The sequence below is a fragment of the Phlebotomus argentipes genome, unplaced genomic scaffold (genome assembly GCF_947086385.1).
Source record: "Phlebotomus argentipes unplaced genomic scaffold, Phlebotomus argentipes genome assembly contig_15, whole genome shotgun sequence".
In the NCBI taxonomy this organism is placed as follows: Eukaryota; Metazoa; Arthropoda; class Insecta; order Diptera; family Psychodidae; genus Phlebotomus; species Phlebotomus argentipes.
Window position 1 is genome coordinate 9,861,737 of NW_026776181.1, and position 18,503 is coordinate 9,880,239.

Genomic DNA, 18,503 nt, shown 5'->3' on the forward strand with positions numbered 1-18,503 from the left:
TTTGACAATTTGTAACAAATCTGTTGTACATGAATAAATTTGTGTGCACATCAAAAGATGTGTGTGAGACAGAATTTCTATAAGGTTCCCAAAATTTATTTTACTAAATGATACACTTTGGTCAAATGAGATTGAGGAACGCGCAACATTTGAGATGCAAAGGGTGTGGTGAGCAATAAAACCTTAATGCATCGTGTTCTTGTGCCACTCTATGAGGCACTGATCGCATCTTTGTGCCTGAAACTTGTAATTATGGTGAAATTACGGCGGTAATTATTTAGTAATTGGTTGGACACCTACCGCAATTATGTTATGTTTTGTTTTTCTTACCACGGCGAGTTGGGAAAATAAGCAATAATGAATCGGGAGAAGCGCGAGGCGACTGAAGAGCCGATCTTGTCCGTGGGAGGTGTATTTATCTTTCCCTATGTGAGAGTGATGCGCTCCTTTTGATGAAAACCATCGCGATAGTGCGGCTCGTGAGATCTTCATTGTGGGTGGCAAAATGACATGCACACTCTCTAGAGAGAGAGCCGATCCTCCAGATTTCTGCAAGCCTCGGCACACTATTGTCCTCCTATTCTTCTGGCCGCACAACAGACGACATGCCTCAAAATCTCTCATCAGGAGAGGCACATTGGCCATTATTCCGGTGAAAATTGACATTGAAGGGCAACTCTGCAGCATCATAGCGAACATGAGCAGAGAGGATCAACCATGAAGTGAGAATTCATGCGTGCATAATTCTGGGAGAGCATAACGTGCGAGTGGAAAAAAGAGTGTGCCCGAAATTGATGGTGGCGAGAAGAAGAGATGTGCAACACAAAGGCATCAAACATCTATGTTCGGTGGAAAAGATGAGAAAAAGGCGAACAAATAAAACAAGTGTCGGTTGAGCCTGTGAGGCAAATTTCTTGTTTCCTTCTTGTACCATTCTTCTCTCAGTGGCCTCATCGTGGGCCATTCATCAGAGCGAGAGAGAGAGAAGAGGAGAAGCACCTGACCCAGAGATTCTCAAAGTACGAAAAGTGTTTCTTCACCCATGGAAAATACACTCGAAAGTCAGAATAGATTGAGTTGGATTTGTTCTGACGATAGATAAATAACATTGGAACCTACGTTAATTTTCATTTTTTTTAAGCTTGATGGGAATTTGAATTTTCAAATAATTTCATTATTATTATTTGGAAACAAAGTTCATAAACATCGAGTCCAAACAACAAAGTGAAGTCTTTATCGCAGATATTTTACCTGTTCTCTTTCCGATGATGATCTATGACGCCATCAACTCAGATTACAGCATTTTGAGAAGAGCTGAATCACTATCGGCATCGTATCTCTTTCGATTATTAACCTAAAGAAGTGATCTCCAATTTCCCTAGAAAAAATCATCGGGGCGTTACGGATGTGGGATAAAAGGGCACCTATTCGAGAGGCACTAATTACCACACCGCATGGCTCTGAAGATGATTTCTCGAGTCTCGCAGTCCATGGAATTCAGCCAGGGTGTTCGCAACATAAAGGACGATATAATGAAAAGTCTGGGCTTCATTCATTTTGCATGACTCTCTGTATTCATAGAATTTCTCGATCATTTTTTCTCTCCATTTCTCACTTAAAGACTATACAGCAAAAATTCACATGGTGTCGATATTTACATCAAGTATCATCAGTTGCGAATATATAAAAGAAATTAACAATAATTCATCAAATAAATAAATATTAATTAAAGCTTCGTCTGACGAAAAATTTCGTATTCTCGCAAGTACGCAAATACTGTACTTTGTAGTATATTATTTGGGACTTTCAAGAATATATTATATATTCACCAAATTTATATTATTAAGTGTACTGTCGAAAAGAATACAAATGAATGTCTCATTTGCATGATTCTCTTCCCTCTACATAACTAATATTCACATTTCCCTTCACTTCTGTGTCAGTTTCATCTTGCTTCACTATCGGTTCATCTTTATTTATACATATAAAAATCACTGTTTTTGTAGTCCATATGCACCACTCTAATGAAGTGATAAGAAATCTCCTGAGCATTCACTTCAACCTCAGAGTATTGGCATACAACAATTTACACAATTGGGCGCAATTCACACATTTCTCTCTCTCACGTTCTCCATATATCAACGGACACCCCTTGATGGCGTTCTAAACACGCGAATGAACACTAATTGAGGCGGTTTGGTGTGGCACAGAGAACAAAGGTGCCGTCACACTGGCCGATGCTATTGATCCGTGCTTGGACTTGTATTTTGGTAATGACGATGCCGTGGTAGATTTGATGACCACGCAGGAGGGCGCCGGAGTAGCTGAGATGCGACTCCGGCATGAGTTGCACGTCTTCCGCGACCATACCCAAATGCCAGTCAGTGACCCGCCGAACAGGATGAAGAAGAGCCGAGTGAGGCTCACGGCGGCCGAAGCCTTCTCGGGTGGGGCGCAGGCGTCGCCTGGCTGGCAGATTTTCACAGGAGGCTCACGTTGCTCAAAGAATGCCAGCACAACGGCCAGTGTGGCGGGCAAGAAGTACACGCCTCCGAAGATGAGGATGCGTGTCATCATTTGCTGCAGCTTCTCGTAGTGGCACGAGTGTTGCAGCCTGTGGAGTGACACCGCCGATAGGATGATCAGCACTGTGCCCATGAGGAGGAGCACGAGAGCGGGAATCTCCGTGAAGCCCGGAGCCGTGCACATGCCTGTGAGCTCGTGCGGCCGCACAGCGCCCCAGAGAAGAGCGGCAATCGGCGGAGCCAAGGGTGGTACCCATGCCAGCACATGGAACACGCCAGACTTGCGCTCCAGTGCCTCTGAAGACCACTGTTTCTCCGTGCTGAGATACCAGCACAGGCCGAAAATGAGCCACCACGAGGCAGCGCTCAGAGTCAAGTAACTCGTGGTGATGTACGAGGCGAGACAAGGCGGATTCACCTCGCACACACTGCTGCTCACGTCCCCGTCGAAGATCTCGAGACCGCGGTTGTGGAAGACGATTCTCTCGAGGTAGCAGATGCTGAGGAGGTTGTAGCACAGCGTGAGGAAGAGCACCGGCCGCTCCGGGAAGCCGAATCTCGTGGTCTCCGTCCAGAAAGTGACCAGAGAGAACAGCGTGAAGAGGAAGCAAATTGCCGCCAAAACCAGAATCCATGTCTCAGCCGCCTTCTTCTGGCGAGTCGTGAACATGGCATCGGCACGGCAGAGTGGCACGCACTCGTCCAACGAGAGCGTAAAGTTCACGGGACATGTCGCTACTGAGGGCAACTTGAAGAGATGAGTGCTGGGCATCTTCAGATTCAGCCATGGCCACAAATTTGGTGCCTGGTGCGAAGACGGTGGCTGCTCCACATCACGATCTTGCGGAATCTGCAAAGGGCATCAGAAAAGCACATAGCTTTTACTGTCTGTAATTTTATAAGGTGTAAGAATCGAAAGAATCATCGCTGTGAGGCTGAAAGCCCACTAAATGATGATTGTGAGTTGAACCATTAAGTGTAATTCCGCACTCAATGCATTCTTTGCGTTTTCACCTGAAATTGCCTCAGGAATTTCACTAATGCTTCACCAGAAGTTATAAAGAAGGATCAGATTTTGAGAGTGATTGCATTACCTGCATGCAAAGTTCGTTGTTTCCGGGCTGCGGTAAACTGTCACAGTCCAGGAATTTTGGCCACACTCCAGGGATCTCGGAACAGTCGCTCCTCACAGTTTCACAGAGATTCCTGCAAGCTGGAACTGGACGAGGCACTTCCGGTGAGCAGAGCGGAAACATTGTGGCACAGAAGAGGAATTTTGCCTGCTTTGAGCATCTGGATTCCAATATTGGCTCCAATTCGGTCATCTGCAAGTGGAAAAAATGATGGAGATAATTAGAAAAGAAAATCGGTCTGCTGAAAAGGAAAGAAATCAGAGCCACTTTTTCGTTTCATCGCCATGAGATATGGCTCAAGACAAGCGAATCTCAAACAATGTGTAGGCATTGTAAATGCTCTTGATACATTTATAGTCTTTTCTGAAATACATTGGTGTTGCTTATATATATATATATATATATTGTGAGTTTGCGGAGTTGCCTTTTCACCGATGTCATATTCTCCGTCTTCAAGTCTCACATCACGTTTCATCGTTTGTCTCGCGAAAGAAGTGTGTGGTATAGAGAGTATAGGAATAATTCTTGAGATGTGCACAAGAAGAATCCAGCAAAAAGTGGCCAAAGGGATTCGCATGGACGTCTATACGGCCGGATGGCGATCGAGAAAAAAGCACGATGAATTATTTGCGCGGTGACTTGGCGATTGATGTCTTTTATAAAAATTTTGACTGACTTCGCTTCGAGAATCTTTTGATCGCAACGCATTTCTCTACTAAATTATCGCATTTATTGTTGTTTCTCCGCGGAATTCTTTCCTCTGCCTCTTCTCAAGTCGTGCAGATTGTTTCTGCACTTCAACTGTGCGAGATTTTGAGAATGGAATCAGAATTGGTGGAAGCATGCCTTATCAAAAATTTGTCTCAATGCACAGGCGTAGCTGGAATAAATTGTCTACACCCTCAAAGCAATAAGTTTATATTTAGAATCTTCAAGAAAACCATTTTAGACCCAGTTAAAAAACGTAGGCTACGCCCATGTTCAATATGGCATTTTATTAGCTATTTATTGCTAGGCCTTTGCACGCCAAGACGTTTACTGGGTTAATGAGCGTTTTATGTCAATTTGAAGTGGACTTTCACGTTTTATTGATTCATCAATGAATTGTGACAAGACAGACATGAAATATTTAAATCAATTTCATTGATACACTCACATTTTAAATTATTCACTGATGAAATATCTTTTTCCTGTATAATCTCAGGTCTCAATCAATTTGATCATTGTCATTAGTTAGAGACAAATTATTCGGAGGCGCGTATAAAAAGGGAACGTAAAGGTTGCAAGCGTGAAGAGACTACGCAATCAACATTTGGGAAGTGATGGATCTCTTCAAGTCCCTGAGCGTTAATTTCTTGATTCAGAGAATCATGTTGGTTTCACCATTTAAAGTTAATGACGATTCGAGTGTCTCTCACTCAAAGTGGTACATGCTCTACGGAATCATCCAAATTGTGGTCATCTGCGTGCTCTACTTCACCGGAATTGATATTTTGATTAAGGAAAACATGTTTTCCATGAATAATCCGATTCTGGCTCGTCAGAGTCGACTATCAACAGTGATTGGCGTCTTCGAGATGGGAGTTACTCTTGTCGTCTTCGCTACTGTCCTTCTCACAATGTACATCCAGCGAGAGAATCAAATAGAGTTTTTGAACAACATAAATTCAATAGACAAAATCATCATTGATAAACTCAACTTGTCGCTGGAGTATAAGAAGTATAGAAGGAGAAGAGCAGCATTTCTGCTCATCTTCCTATTTTATCACATCGGTTTGGAGTACGGATCGCAGTTTATCGCCTACAGTTATCAACTAAATCTTCAGAAGTTCTTGATAATTCTCCTGTACAACTATCAAGTGACTGTGGCGAGATTTGCTAATTTTGCATTTGTGCAGTATGCAAATATAGTGAGAATGCGTTTTGAAGTCCTTCGTCAGTACGTGGTCAAGAATTCCATGTATTTCAATTCGGAAGAACACTACTTACTGATTACGGACATTTATAAGAAACTGCAGAAAAGCAATGAAATTTTGAATGTGATTTTCGGTCCAGTAAATCTATTCACGTCCACACACGATTTCACATTAACAGCATCTCAACTGTTTATGGTAATTTGGATTGTGAGCGAATTGGACGCGGCTACGGCCGCGTTTAAGATTGCCGGAATGATCCTCTGGTTTGGGCCGAATATGTTGAAACTGATCATTGTGTCCAACATTGGATATGCAACGGCAAATGAAATGAAGAGATGCAAGCGCTTATTGTTCATAGATGGAATGAATAATAAGGACACAATGGATATTGTTGAAAATTTCTCCTTGAGATTGCAACACTACGACGATAACTATTCAGCCAGCAATTTCTTTCCCATTGACAACACACTTCTGTATACTGTAGGTTCAGAGTGCAAAGTAGCTGAATAATAATAATAATAATCAGCTTCTTCATTCATTCTCATTGACAGATGGCCGGTGCAGCGACCACATATTTATTTGTCTTCATACAATTTCGTACATTCGAGGACAATCAGAGCAATTTGGCGAATCTCAACTAACTGGAGCGGGATTCTTAAAATGTACAAGAAGACGCACAAGCACTTATACTAATGATGATTGCAATTTTGAGTGTTTTCCCGGGGAAAAGAAGCAATAAATGCTGGCAATTATCGTTCTTTTATATTTCGACGTTGAGGTATCTTGTGGATTATAAATTGTCCCTGTTCCACCAATTCTTTTGTTCCATCACCAACTTTTTTCCACCATCCAACTCAATATGAGCTCCCGCTTGAGGACGACCAAGCGCGATATCGTCTTCTTATGGCAGACACAACAAGACACGGTGCAATGAAATGCACATAATTATTTTGATGGCATTTCAAAAGGGGTTGACAATTTTTTCCTTCACCGCTTGTCGTCATTCTTTACCCGCAATTCTCCGTTCATTCTCTTTTGCTTTATGACAAATATTTTTCTCATCTTTTTTGGCACGTACAAATCTCATTCGCCGCGCTGGTCGGCAATAATTTGGCGCGGTGACCCAAAGAATTCTTCTCTAATTGTTGTCAGAGAGAAAAACCAATTTTTTATCATAAAGACATGCCGAAAATTATATCAGAAGGAGTTGCTGGGAAAAGTGCGCTATTCGAAAAATTTCCCCTTATTTTCGTCAACTGTTTTTTGTCATTCCACTTTAAATTGCAATCGAAGAGCATTTTCGCAAAGTCACTCCTTTGTTTCAGTCTCCGTGCTTGATCCTCTTTTCCATGTTTTTTTAATGCTCAGCGCAGAAGTCAAGAAGACGTTAGCATAAAAACAATCAGAGGATCGGCGACGGACTCATGTCAAGTTGATGGATTTTTTGTCTGGGGCGACTTTTGGAAAAGAGAAGCACAATGTCTAGAAATGGAGCTCAGTCGCGATTAAATTTTGCACGGAATTATTTAAGATGTGACCACAGTTTTGAGATAAAAAGCAAACTGAAAAATAAAGTAAGGAGAATGGAAAAGAGATACAAACGAGACATTGGGCAAAAGTTTGAAAGACATGATTTTGCTTTCTGGATATCATTTCGCACGATGACTGTTTACTTCATCTGCTATACTTAGTACTGTATTCTTTAGCATATCTAAATAAGCTGAGAGGAAAACACTGCACTTAAAATTTTTAATGAAAAATACATTTGTGCTTTTATGTGTTTTTGATTTTATAAACACGCCTCTTAAAGAGTCTCATAAATTGCAACAAAGTGCATTTTACTGTCTATTACACATGCTGTAATTAATATCATACATATTTATGAAGCCCATCTGAAAATGGTTGGAAAAAAGCTTTTGCAAATGTATATTTTCGAAGCACCTCTAAAGCTGTGTGAAGAGGAAAAGAGAGAAAAAGTTGAATAATGAAGATAAACAACATTTTGACCAAAAACCTCTTCTTGCTTTTTTCTCCTAATCTTAATGGTCCTCTAGAGAGAATTCTCCTGCCGAATGTGTGTATCAACACACTAGATAATTACAGTTAAAAGCATTTTAAGCGCAGATATTTCGATTGACGCCATGAAATAAATATATTTTCCTCTTCTTTGACTTCATTTTCAGATGTTGCCGACTTTTTTGTTGCGCCTCGCCACTGATAAATTCAATTAGTAAATACGAAATATCGCACACATCTCGGCTCTTTCCTTTCCACCGTGCGCGCCCCATCAAGTCGAGATCCCTTGATCACCTCGCGGTGTTTGTGCGTAATCGGAAATAATGAGGGAATATGTAATTTTTCACAATTAACCGCAATAAAATGTTCCTAATCCCTGACATTATGTACACCATTATATCACCTCGAGATGTGTGCATGTATCTATGCCACAGGTACACGTATAATCCATGTGCTTTGATATTTTGCTCATTCCTGCTCCGCGTACAGAGAGAGTGACTCTCTCTTGAGGCGCGCAAAGCACCACGGAAAGATGATGATACGGCTTAATGGGCGGACTTGGCCGCAGAACACAGACATGTAATTTATATGCATTTTGTTATTAGGTATTATTTGAAGCCGGTTTCTTCTCAGTTGTGTTTCGGAATGAAAATTACAACAGCACCTTTATATACCTGTGTATATCTTCTGGCTTCTTCCTCGACTTGAGGTGCTCTCGCTGAGGTGATACAGAAGAGTGAGAGACAAGAAAAGGTGGACGAGAGAGGTGGTTTTATCATAAAATGCCGAGGAACGTATTCACGGCACCGTCAATAACAATAATGACGATAATCGAGGTTGAAAAAAGAAGATGGGAAACTTAAAAATACGCCAGAAATGTAATCAAAACCCATACAGCATTTCTTTACCTCGAATTGGCTTCACTGTGTAAAATAGTTTTTATATCAAATAGAATTGTGGCATAACTTTAGAAATGCGATTTATTGTTGCAAAATTTCACACGCGCTCTTGTGGACTCCAATACGGGCCTGACTTCCATCAGCGAATATGTGGAGAGACTAAGACACAACTGCCGAAGACGACAAAGAAGAAGCCAAAGATTACGTATAATGATGATGACGCCCGCATGGGCGATGGTGTTCGATACAAATTATTATAAAGGCATTAAAATCACCTCAGACGGTCAATTACGCGAAATTAAGGCTTTTCATCTCGGGCTAGCATGAGAGAATCATAGATGCCTGTACATAATCTTCCCGAGATGCTCCCTAAGCACGACGCCTCTCCTTTTCCCCCCCTCTTCGTTATTTATTTGTAATTTCCACACACACCCGGATGAATTTCTGGTAATGAAGTCATACGCACTAAAATTACACCACAAAACATTAAGTGCCGCGGCTTAAGAATCGGTTGGTTTTCTCCTCTCTTTCCTCGAGGTAGTGGAAAGAGAAAAAAAGGTCTCTTCGGTGCTGTTTTGTTATTAAAATACAACGCGGATGTCTTTGAACTCATCTCCATTAAGTCTGTCTCTTTTTGTTGTTATTCATCTCCTAAATATACGATTATTCCTTTTTCTCACCCGTACCGTAATACCACGGAGAGAATAACTTCCCCTGCCGTTTTGTGTACAGAAAGAGAATGAATAAGGAGGGAAAAGCTCTTTGATGTTTTTCCCGGAGCAGAAATGGCACATGTGGGCATTGCGGAAGTTTTTCCACGCCACATTTTCACGCCCAATTCAAGAAGCCACCGAGTGAAAATCCAATATATGGGCATGAGTGAATAGCTAAGGACATGCGCTATTCTCAGTTATGTATGCCTAACTCTGTTTGGCGACATCGACTTTCTTGAGCCGCGATTGCAGAAGAGCTGTGGAATATGCGTGTGTGCCTTCGGCAAGCACTTTGAGTGACGCGATGGTCTCTTTTAACACTTAAATTTAATTATCTTGTCACAAGACGATGCCGCCTATTGAAGTGCAGAGAAAAATCCAGCCAGTATTCATCTTTTACAGTGGGAAGCTCAGTTGAAAGTCGCCTTTTTTTCACCGCGAAAGTCAAACGGACAGAACGTTGTAAATGACGAGCAACAATAATGGTGCTAAATGGCAAATGTGTTATTTATCACACATTTTGGTATATCTTTTACCACTCTATACTATATATTCGTGTATGTTATGTATGTACGGCAACCTTCACAGACGTTTCGCATACAGTATCATATTCCCACCTATGTGCATTACGATGTTTGTCACTCAATTTAATTCTCACATGCTGAGTGTTTCTTTGCATTTGTTATCTTCACACTTTGATAATGGGGACGAGGCGTTGTAATAAAAACTCTTTGTCGGTGTCTCCGAGTCGGAAAAAATTAATACATATATTGATAGTGTAAATATACAATTTATGATTATTGCCCAGTACTAACACTTCGCATATTTATTGGGATAGAAAAAAAAGTCAATACTGTAAATGGCAATTACTCCAGAAGGGCGCCATGAGCCCTAAAGTCACCGAAAAAGATTTTCAAGGGCAATGAGAGTGATTCCAAGACTACATGTAAATGGATAAAACATCCTCTATAAACATATGATCTCGCATTTCGTAAGCAAATGGTGAAAGAGGGAATTGAAAGTTAAGCCAGTGAATACATATAAGTATTCATCAAAAAGAAATCAGTGATTCTTGTTCTCAAGTATACACTTTTATTCGCTTTAGCGTGTTGGGAAGCATTAGAGCTTTTATGAGTGAAAAAAAAACTTGAGATTCATTTTCAAGTTATACCTACTGTATGCCATATACACACACCAATAATAATTCTCAAAATAAATTTTTAAATCTATGCTGAGTGTGCTGTAAACATGGTGGCTGACGAAGAGAAAAACCTTTGAAATCCATTCGGAAGAAATTTTCGTGTGTAAATAAACATAAAGTTGCCGGTATTTCGTAAAAATTATTACTTTTTTTTCACCGAGATCATATAGTGTATAGAATTATGAGAAGAAAAATCCCGAGGAGAAAGAAATAAAAAAGTTCACTTGATTTTGAGGATGTTTCAAAGCGAATTTTCAATATTCGCAGCAGTTGATCGGACTGGCAATGAGTACTAAAAGTGGGCTAATCATATGTATTTACGTGAAAATGGAATCTGCATGAACTTGATGTTATTGGAAAAGATGCAAAGCACTTGCATGAAAAGTATAAAAACTCAACAACAGCTGCATGATACACCACACCCAAATTATTCATCCTAGCGATAGTTATTCGTGGTATTTGGCGTTAAGAATATTCGTACTGAAAGACAAGTGCAGCATTAGCGAAGTAAAACGAAGGAAACAATCTTTTGATAACATAAAAGACACTCAGAGGCACAAATCCTGAAGTTTTATTCACAGCATTTTTTCTGTCTGCGATTTATAAAGACAATTAAGCGAGCTGAATGAAATTTCTTGGGCGATAAGTCATGAATCATAAATCAGTCAATTCTTCTATCTATTCATACACTCCTGAGTATTTTACCTAATTCTAATTTTTTCCCCTACTCTTAATACCGCGGAGATTACCGTGGCGGTCAATCATCAAACGGCGGAGGATAAAAAGTGACTGAAGAGTAAGACTGTAAACAATTTATCTATGGCGGCATTGTAACCGCACATCAGAGGGATGCAGTAAAGTTCGAATTCTGAAAAGCGTGTATTAGTAAACGAAAATATGAAGGCACATTGGGCAAATATAGCCGTCCCCTTATTGCAAAATCAACTTAATGCCAGCGAACTTCTGAAGTCATGTTTTGTATGCTCATGGCATAGAACTGAATGTCCGATTTTAATTGAAAGCAAATATTAAAATTTCTCCCCTGTCCTCACTTAAGTATTTACACAAATACACAAATCAATGTCATCCTCTTTCAATTGCACGAAAGTCAGAGTCGTGTATATCAAAGAAATACCGCTCCTTCAATATGGTATAATGCATTATACCTAATGTACCTACATTTTGTATGGCAAATAGATAACGAAAGAGCCGCACTCTTTTATCAATTGAAATAATCGCGACATTTACACAAAACTAGTTGTCAGTATCGTTTGAATGGTGACAAATAGCGTCGTGTGGAGTTAAACTAAACATGATGAAGTAGAGCGCCAGATGAGAAAACAGAGTGTTTTTAAATTCATTAATGAGATTATTCAGTAGGTAAATAGGGAGTAATTAAGAAGCGGCATTAATTAGAGCAAATGTACATATGTCTTGAAAAACAACGGAAAATATGTGACAAAAGGTGGAAAAAAGACAGAAGTAAATTGTTTAAAGAATACTATTTTTAAATTGATCCCAGAACATATTTAATTGCCATTCAATGACGGACAATGGACACATGAGAGATGCTTCAAGCGTTTTCTTGCCATATATCGACTTGGAAGGAGAGACACTTGATCAAAGGTGTGCCGAATGAGTGAGCCCAACAGCACTTGAAGAGGAAGAGGAGTGATCGTGAAGGAGGCAAAGCGATGTGAGTGCAAACACATAATAATATAAAATATACATACATAATAATATATATTGCATTTAATTCATTCCCCGCGAGTTGCCGCGCATTGTCAGAAGAAGGCATCACAGTGGTGCAAAATTGCACATGTGCAGTGAAATAATCGAATAGTGTTTGTCTCTTTCAGTAGTTAAGAACAGTAGAATTTCTAGGTAAAACTCATACCACCTATTTTGCCTAACGTAGTACGAAAGTTTTACCTTCAAACATTGAAATTTTGTTTATATATTTTTTGCATTCTCTTATGTACACGGTCAATGCTTCTCGTCTTCCCTTTTTCAATTCTCCAATCTCTTCTCGAGATATCCATTCAATGCACAAACACTGAGTGAGATTCCTCCGTCATGCAATTAAATGCATATTTGCTGCAATGGTGCTTTGAGCACAAGTTGAAAGAAATTGATTGTGCATCTGGTATTGAAGACACCGTAAATATACAATGGCATGACATCAAATTAATGAAAATCCCTTTTACCCACTGGAATCGGCGCAATCTTCTTTGAAATCAAATATCAACATAACTTCTGCAATTCTATTGACGCAAAACATATAGAAGATCTTTGCAATTAAGGAGACAACTTTAGCCATGAGGAAAAGCTTATTTCTCAAATTATCAAGCACAGCACTCTAAAATTTCTCTTATCAAGTTTGATTGCTTTTAAATTGATATATTATCTTGGAATTTATTTTGAGATTGTCGCAAGGTTCAATCGCTTGAAAATCAACCGCACTTTTTCGGCAGAGATATAAAAACGGCGGAATAAAAAAGGCTTGTTACTCTCTTTTTGCGCGATCGGCATAAAGAAGGGGAATAAAGCGGGTATATAAAATAATAATTACGAAATACAGGAAAATAGAAGAGAGAGAGAGGCTAACAATTCCGATAAGATAGCATATTTTCTTGCTCTCACCATAGCTTCGGCCTCGTGTTGAGCTGTGTGACCCGCCAAATTTGGCATGGCAGTGAGGTTGTAGCCTAGCCCCTGACATATTGGAGCTGCAATTCTCTCGCACTGAAGCACTGCCGTGGCGCAATATTGACTCAGGCAAACAGTCAGAATGACACCAAATAGTAATTGTTTGGACATTTTTCCAACGATCATGTTTTCTATCTCAATGAAAAAATTGCTGATTTGTACAGAAAACAAATTAATCACTCCTCATTCATAGCAATATCACAATGTTTCAGTCACTTTCTGAAATCAACGCACTTATCAAGACATTCTGCTTGCTATTTCCTATCAGAAAACCGACACAGATTTTACTTTTTTCATATACGTCAAGCCTGTTCGCGAGTATTGATTGACGTGCTCTTCTTGAGGAAATGCAATATTAACGCTTGAATTGTTTTATGGGAAAACTATATTTCACCTCCTGTCTTCACGAGAGTTTTTCTTTTGAGTGCTGCTGGCGAATGCAACATCACTCGAGAAATTCACTGTGTGTAGAGAGAGAGAGCTCAAGATCTCCAACCGATCCGAACAACGTGTTCAACCTTACTGCGGCTCGAGTCTCCGCGATTACTGAACAACACCGCCGAGTCTTTCGGAAGGCTCGCTTTTGAGTTCAAATTCGTGTACGAGTGATGGACGACGGTGTGTGGAAATACAAAATCATCCACAATATGAGAATTCCTCATGTGAGCAGAGAATGAAGGCAGCTGAGACGAGATGGTAGAACGAATTTTATACATTTTGCCCATATAGCTATGGGCCGAGGAAAAAAGTAACACAACCACAAGCAATCTCACAGAATGTCGGCAAAAATAAAACAAATTTTTTGTACTCCAACCTTTCAACGCGCTGAGCATTACACAGCGGTTTCGATTCTCCTCCAAAGAGAATCTTTTGATGCGTTCGACTTGACATATTAAGAATATTTAATGTATTTCAAAGCAATTAATCTGTAATTTCTACACACTACTCCAAAGATGCGTTCTTCTCTGACCACCGCACTGAGAATTTCTCAGAGAGCGCATATAAAAATCTTGGCGCGAATTAAGTGTGTAGACCAATTCATTCCAATTACCGTGAGTAAAAATCTTTTGCAATAAAGATAAACACACATTTTGCTCCATGGCTCCATGGTTTTTTCAAAACAGATTAATTAAGAGCCATTAGATTGAATGTGAAAGAGACTTGAGAGATATAAACTTGATTTCCACTAATTGTTAGAGAGCAACTACGAAATTCCACATGGCAAAGATAATTTGAATATAAAAAGGAGGTGAATAAAAATATTTCGCAAATATTTTCCGAGGAGTGAATTTACATTTAGAGTGCCACTGTTTGCATATTCTAGTAGGAAGATGTGTGTTACATTTGTGCGATAGAGAAGTTAGGAGAGTGGAGAAATCATGAAAAGAGCCATACAGAAATTTTTGTGATGAATTTACAAATGAACACCCAAAGCGGCATGTCGCTAATACGCATAACCAGTTTTCCAATTACCTCGGAAAAAACTTGGCATGGTAATTAATTTCTTAAGATATGGTGTCCGTAAATGGATTTGATAAGGTATTAATGTTATTCATTGGATTTTTAATCCGCTTCTTCAGAGAACACTCGCTTTTTACCCATCCGATAGAAGGAGCCGCAAAGCATCAACTGGTGAGTTTAATTTGATCCGGACGGAGGCTGAGTGTAAAAGAGAAATAAAGCTAGCATCGCCTCGGTGATGATTAGAATTCATCCCAGTGAGATAAAATAAAGTGGAACAGAAAATGATAAGAGCAAAGAGAAATTGTCTAAACACAATTTGACGGTGCAAGAAAAAAGACAATTGAAACGCCTCTATTTGATCTAAAATCTCCCTTAAGGAGCTCTTCTTAAGACATGAGGAGGTATCTCAAGATCTTTTAAGTGGCAGTATAACTTACACAAACAACCAGATCATTGTGAGTTTCTGAGTACAACACCAACAAAAAGCATTTATTTTTAAGCTTAAAGTGCACAGAAAAAGAGCCAAGCAGACCTTCGCATAGAGCTCGCACACACAATTTTGTACGGAGCAGCGAAAAAGAATTGTATATTCTCAGTCTAATTAGTCTCATTACGATTTGCGATTTCAAAAGACTTTCTTTATTTAATATTTAACTAAAAAATTTGGGTCAAATTGCATATTTCACTGTTTTAATTTTTTCATCATGCCTCAATTACAATTTAATGCAACAAAAAAACAAGAATTATGGTTTAACTACAGCATCGCAAGCGATGTCTTACAATATTTCCACTGAATTCATGGGATGTTGAGTATGCCAGGACCACATAATTCTCAAGAAACGTATTCTTTACCTATATGTTTTTCGAGGAAGGATGAAAAGAAGGATTACAACGTTATGAGAGCTAGCAAAACAATCCAATTTTCATTGATATAGCTTTAGTCCTTTTGAGATTCACTCAAGCATTTTTGCGTCCAATCTCAAACGATCTCAAATACGCTTGACAAAATTGTATAATTCATTTCCTCAAACTATTCATCCTTCCAGCGAAACGAATGTAGGACACAAAAAAATGCATTTAGGAATGAAAGGCATTCAGAAGTAGAGAGAAAAAACGTGTTAGACACGGCCAAATACATGTAAAAGCCGCGTGCAACATTGTAAGAGAAGAGGAAGAAAAATGAAGAAAGTGGACCTTGTGAGGATTTTTTTGGGGTGTGTTTAGGAGCGGGTAGCTTGTCCCTTTAGAAAATCACACACGCCTTTACAAATATATGGATTACGTCGTGTTGTGCGATGGTCAGTGAAACATGATTATTTTGCAATTACTGTGCAACATTTTATGGTATAAGATTGAGATTTTTATTGACAAATTAGAAGTCATTTCATTGCTCATTGACACAATCTACCGGAAAACCATTGGAATTTCCATAAAAATTCCTCAACCAGACCAATAAATTTGAATATCTTGGGTGTTGATTTTTAGAATTTTTTTTTCATTCTCCGCTATTCACTCATTGCTGTCCACTTCCTCCGCCGCCAGTGGGCAAGAGAATCTCATATTCATTTTAAGGCTTTAATTCTATCATACATTTATGCCATATTCACATGTTACAGCATAATAGCTTATGGGATGTGAAATGAGGAGAGCGATATAGGGATTGAATGTGGTGAAAAAAGTGTTTTCTTGAATCAACTCTGCCACATCCCCCACTTTGTGTGCTGGGCGACCGGTATAATCCTCTTTTAGTGTCTTCACTCATCTCTTAAGAAAGAATGAAAGAAAGATAAAAACTGGTCTTCGAGGCGCAGCAGTAGCAGCGTATAAAAAGGAATAACACTCACTCGCGCGCACTAATACCGTGTGGAGCAATTAATTATTATGTACGTCGGTAAAATCGTGAAACATCAAAAGAAGAGACGCAGCGATTTACATTAAAAAGTATTAAAGATAAAAATCTGGCATAATTAAACAAATTGGCTAAATGTGCCTGACTTTTTATCAATCAAAGGGTCCGATTCCAGTCACTGAACACACTTCACCTTCACTGGGTCTTTTTCTCTCGCTGCTTCGCGAATTTGCAGCGGAATTCCCAGCAGACGCAGCGGCCCTTCAAGAAAGGTGTTTCGCATATTCAACCTCGCAATCTATTGATTAGCAATCAGCAGCGCTATTAAATTGATTCAATTTCCACTTAATAGTGTTTGAAAATCGAACGAAGATTGCACTCAACACAGGTGATTCGCATTGTTGGCAAAAAGGAATTTCCGACCGAATTACATCAAAGAATGATAACACTCGAGACAGAATAAACCAGTTCGCCCGTAACTTCAACTGAAGAATCACTCTCTTATCTCAGTCACAAAATTGAAACCCCCTCGAAGGATTTTAACTTAAGTGGTTACTCTGGTTTCGAGATTAAAAAGTAAATCCGTATTTATGAAACACGGAGAATCAATTAATTACAGAAGACTTTTATCACACTCTGCCAAATGACTATCATAGGCTTTGTTACTTTTCACATAATTTTATTTTCAGTGTGATGAACTGAAGAGCAAGAATAGAATGTTTGTGGCTCTATATAAATTTAATCTCATACAGATGATTTTAATTTTCTCCGTCCATTTTACTTTCGGTATCACTTCTCGTCTGGCTTTTCTCCTCATCTCTTCGCTAGAAGGTAATCAAAGTATTTACGGATAATTCTAAGAACTCTCTATGATTTATTTCAATAATTTCGGTTATCATACATTGCGTTCCCGCTCAGACATTTCCCTGAATAAGGAGCCAAAGAAACGGTCTTTCCTGCTATTTTCAAGACCAGTTGCCCCTCTCACATTCACACTTGGCTGTTTTTACTCACGTAACCCAACTCATCTTCACAGAAATAACACAATAAAGCCACTTTAATTTCATAGTTGAAATCTTAAAGCTATCCATGTCGAATCTATAAAAATTAGTCTCGATTCATTTCTTCGCCTTTTCAGTTCCCTCATGCCGTCTGGTATTCTTTGATTTTGAGCTCAATTATAATGTGGCACATCGGTGGAAGGCCACATTAGAGGTGTAGTTGAGGAGCGTGGACGGTGTGGACAAAAGGAAGAAAAATGCCACACACCAGCAAGAGTATTTTCGCCTCTTCGAGGCGCGGAGAAGACATCATCAAAGGAGAATGAGAAAATCCTGCAGGCAATTCTTTTGAAGAAAACGTTCGCAACGACAAAATATACATAATTCATAGCAATTACTACCCTAAAGGTATTACAAATGTGTCAGAAAATTATTTTCCTCTTCTAAATATCTCAATATTTTACAAAAGGTGAATTTTATTGTTCTGGAACAAGAATAATTTCACAATACTGAGAACTTTCTCACTATATCTATATATATATATATAAAAGTATTGAATTAGAATGCAAATTAATTTGATGTACAAGTCACATAGAGAGATTTTAAATATGTATCAAGTTGCATATGACTGGATGATGACTTCTCAAGCATTTCACTTTCTTCTTGAGCTTTTGCTAGAGCCAAGACAACAATCTTTCTTTCCGGTGCGCCTAAAAGTATGTGAAATGACAGAGATATCAATTACTATGTATAATATGTAGCGAAATAAGGAGTTCCATTCAAATTGCATTTGGAATTCAGAATTTTTGTGGTTTAGATTCATAGTTAAACGCTTTCAACAGACATTTTGGTGAATATGGATTGTGCTTTCTGAAATGATCTCAAGATTACACTGAAGATTGGAAATGTGACTTTAGCAATGTGCTGATTGGATGTGTGAACATGAGCCTCTCTAAAATGACTTAACGCAGCCTTATCAAGCTTATCGGCCAGAATTGTTCATTACAAAGCAGCGCGATATAAAGTTCAACAGAGTGGCGTGATTCGGTCATGGCAAAGGCAAAGATACAAGTCTCA

The 18,503-nt window shown here is 39.1% G+C and overlaps 1 protein-coding gene across 1 annotated transcript; it reads right to left on the reverse strand.

Annotated features, from left to right (window-relative positions):
• Positions 1–1,572: 1,572 nt before the first annotated feature.
• Positions 1,573–13,632, reverse strand: LOC132261962 (frizzled-3). The gene is made up of 3 exons (XM_059761038.1): positions 13,047–13,632; positions 3,620–3,850; positions 1,573–3,375 (listed from the first exon to the last, which is right to left on the reverse strand). The coding sequence occupies exons 1-3, from the start codon at positions 13,236–13,238 to the stop codon at positions 2,164–2,166; spliced, it is 1,635 nt and encodes a 544-aa protein (XP_059617021.1). The 5' UTR covers positions 13,239–13,632; the 3' UTR covers positions 1,573–2,163.
• Positions 13,633–18,503: the final 4,871 nt, after the last annotated feature.

Coding starts and splice junctions, on each gene's coding strand:
- LOC132261962 (XM_059761038.1), bottom strand. CDS start 13,238: ATGATCGTTGGAAAAATGTCCAAACAATTACTATTTGGTGTCATTCTG. Junction 3,851..13,046: donor AACACGAGGCCGAAGCTATG/GTGAGAGCAAGA, acceptor TTCCACTTGCAG/ATGACCGAATTGGAGCCAAT. Junction 3,376..3,619: donor ACAACGAACTTTGCATGCAG/GTAATGCAATCA, acceptor TGCCCTTTGCAG/ATTCCGCAAGATCGTGATGT.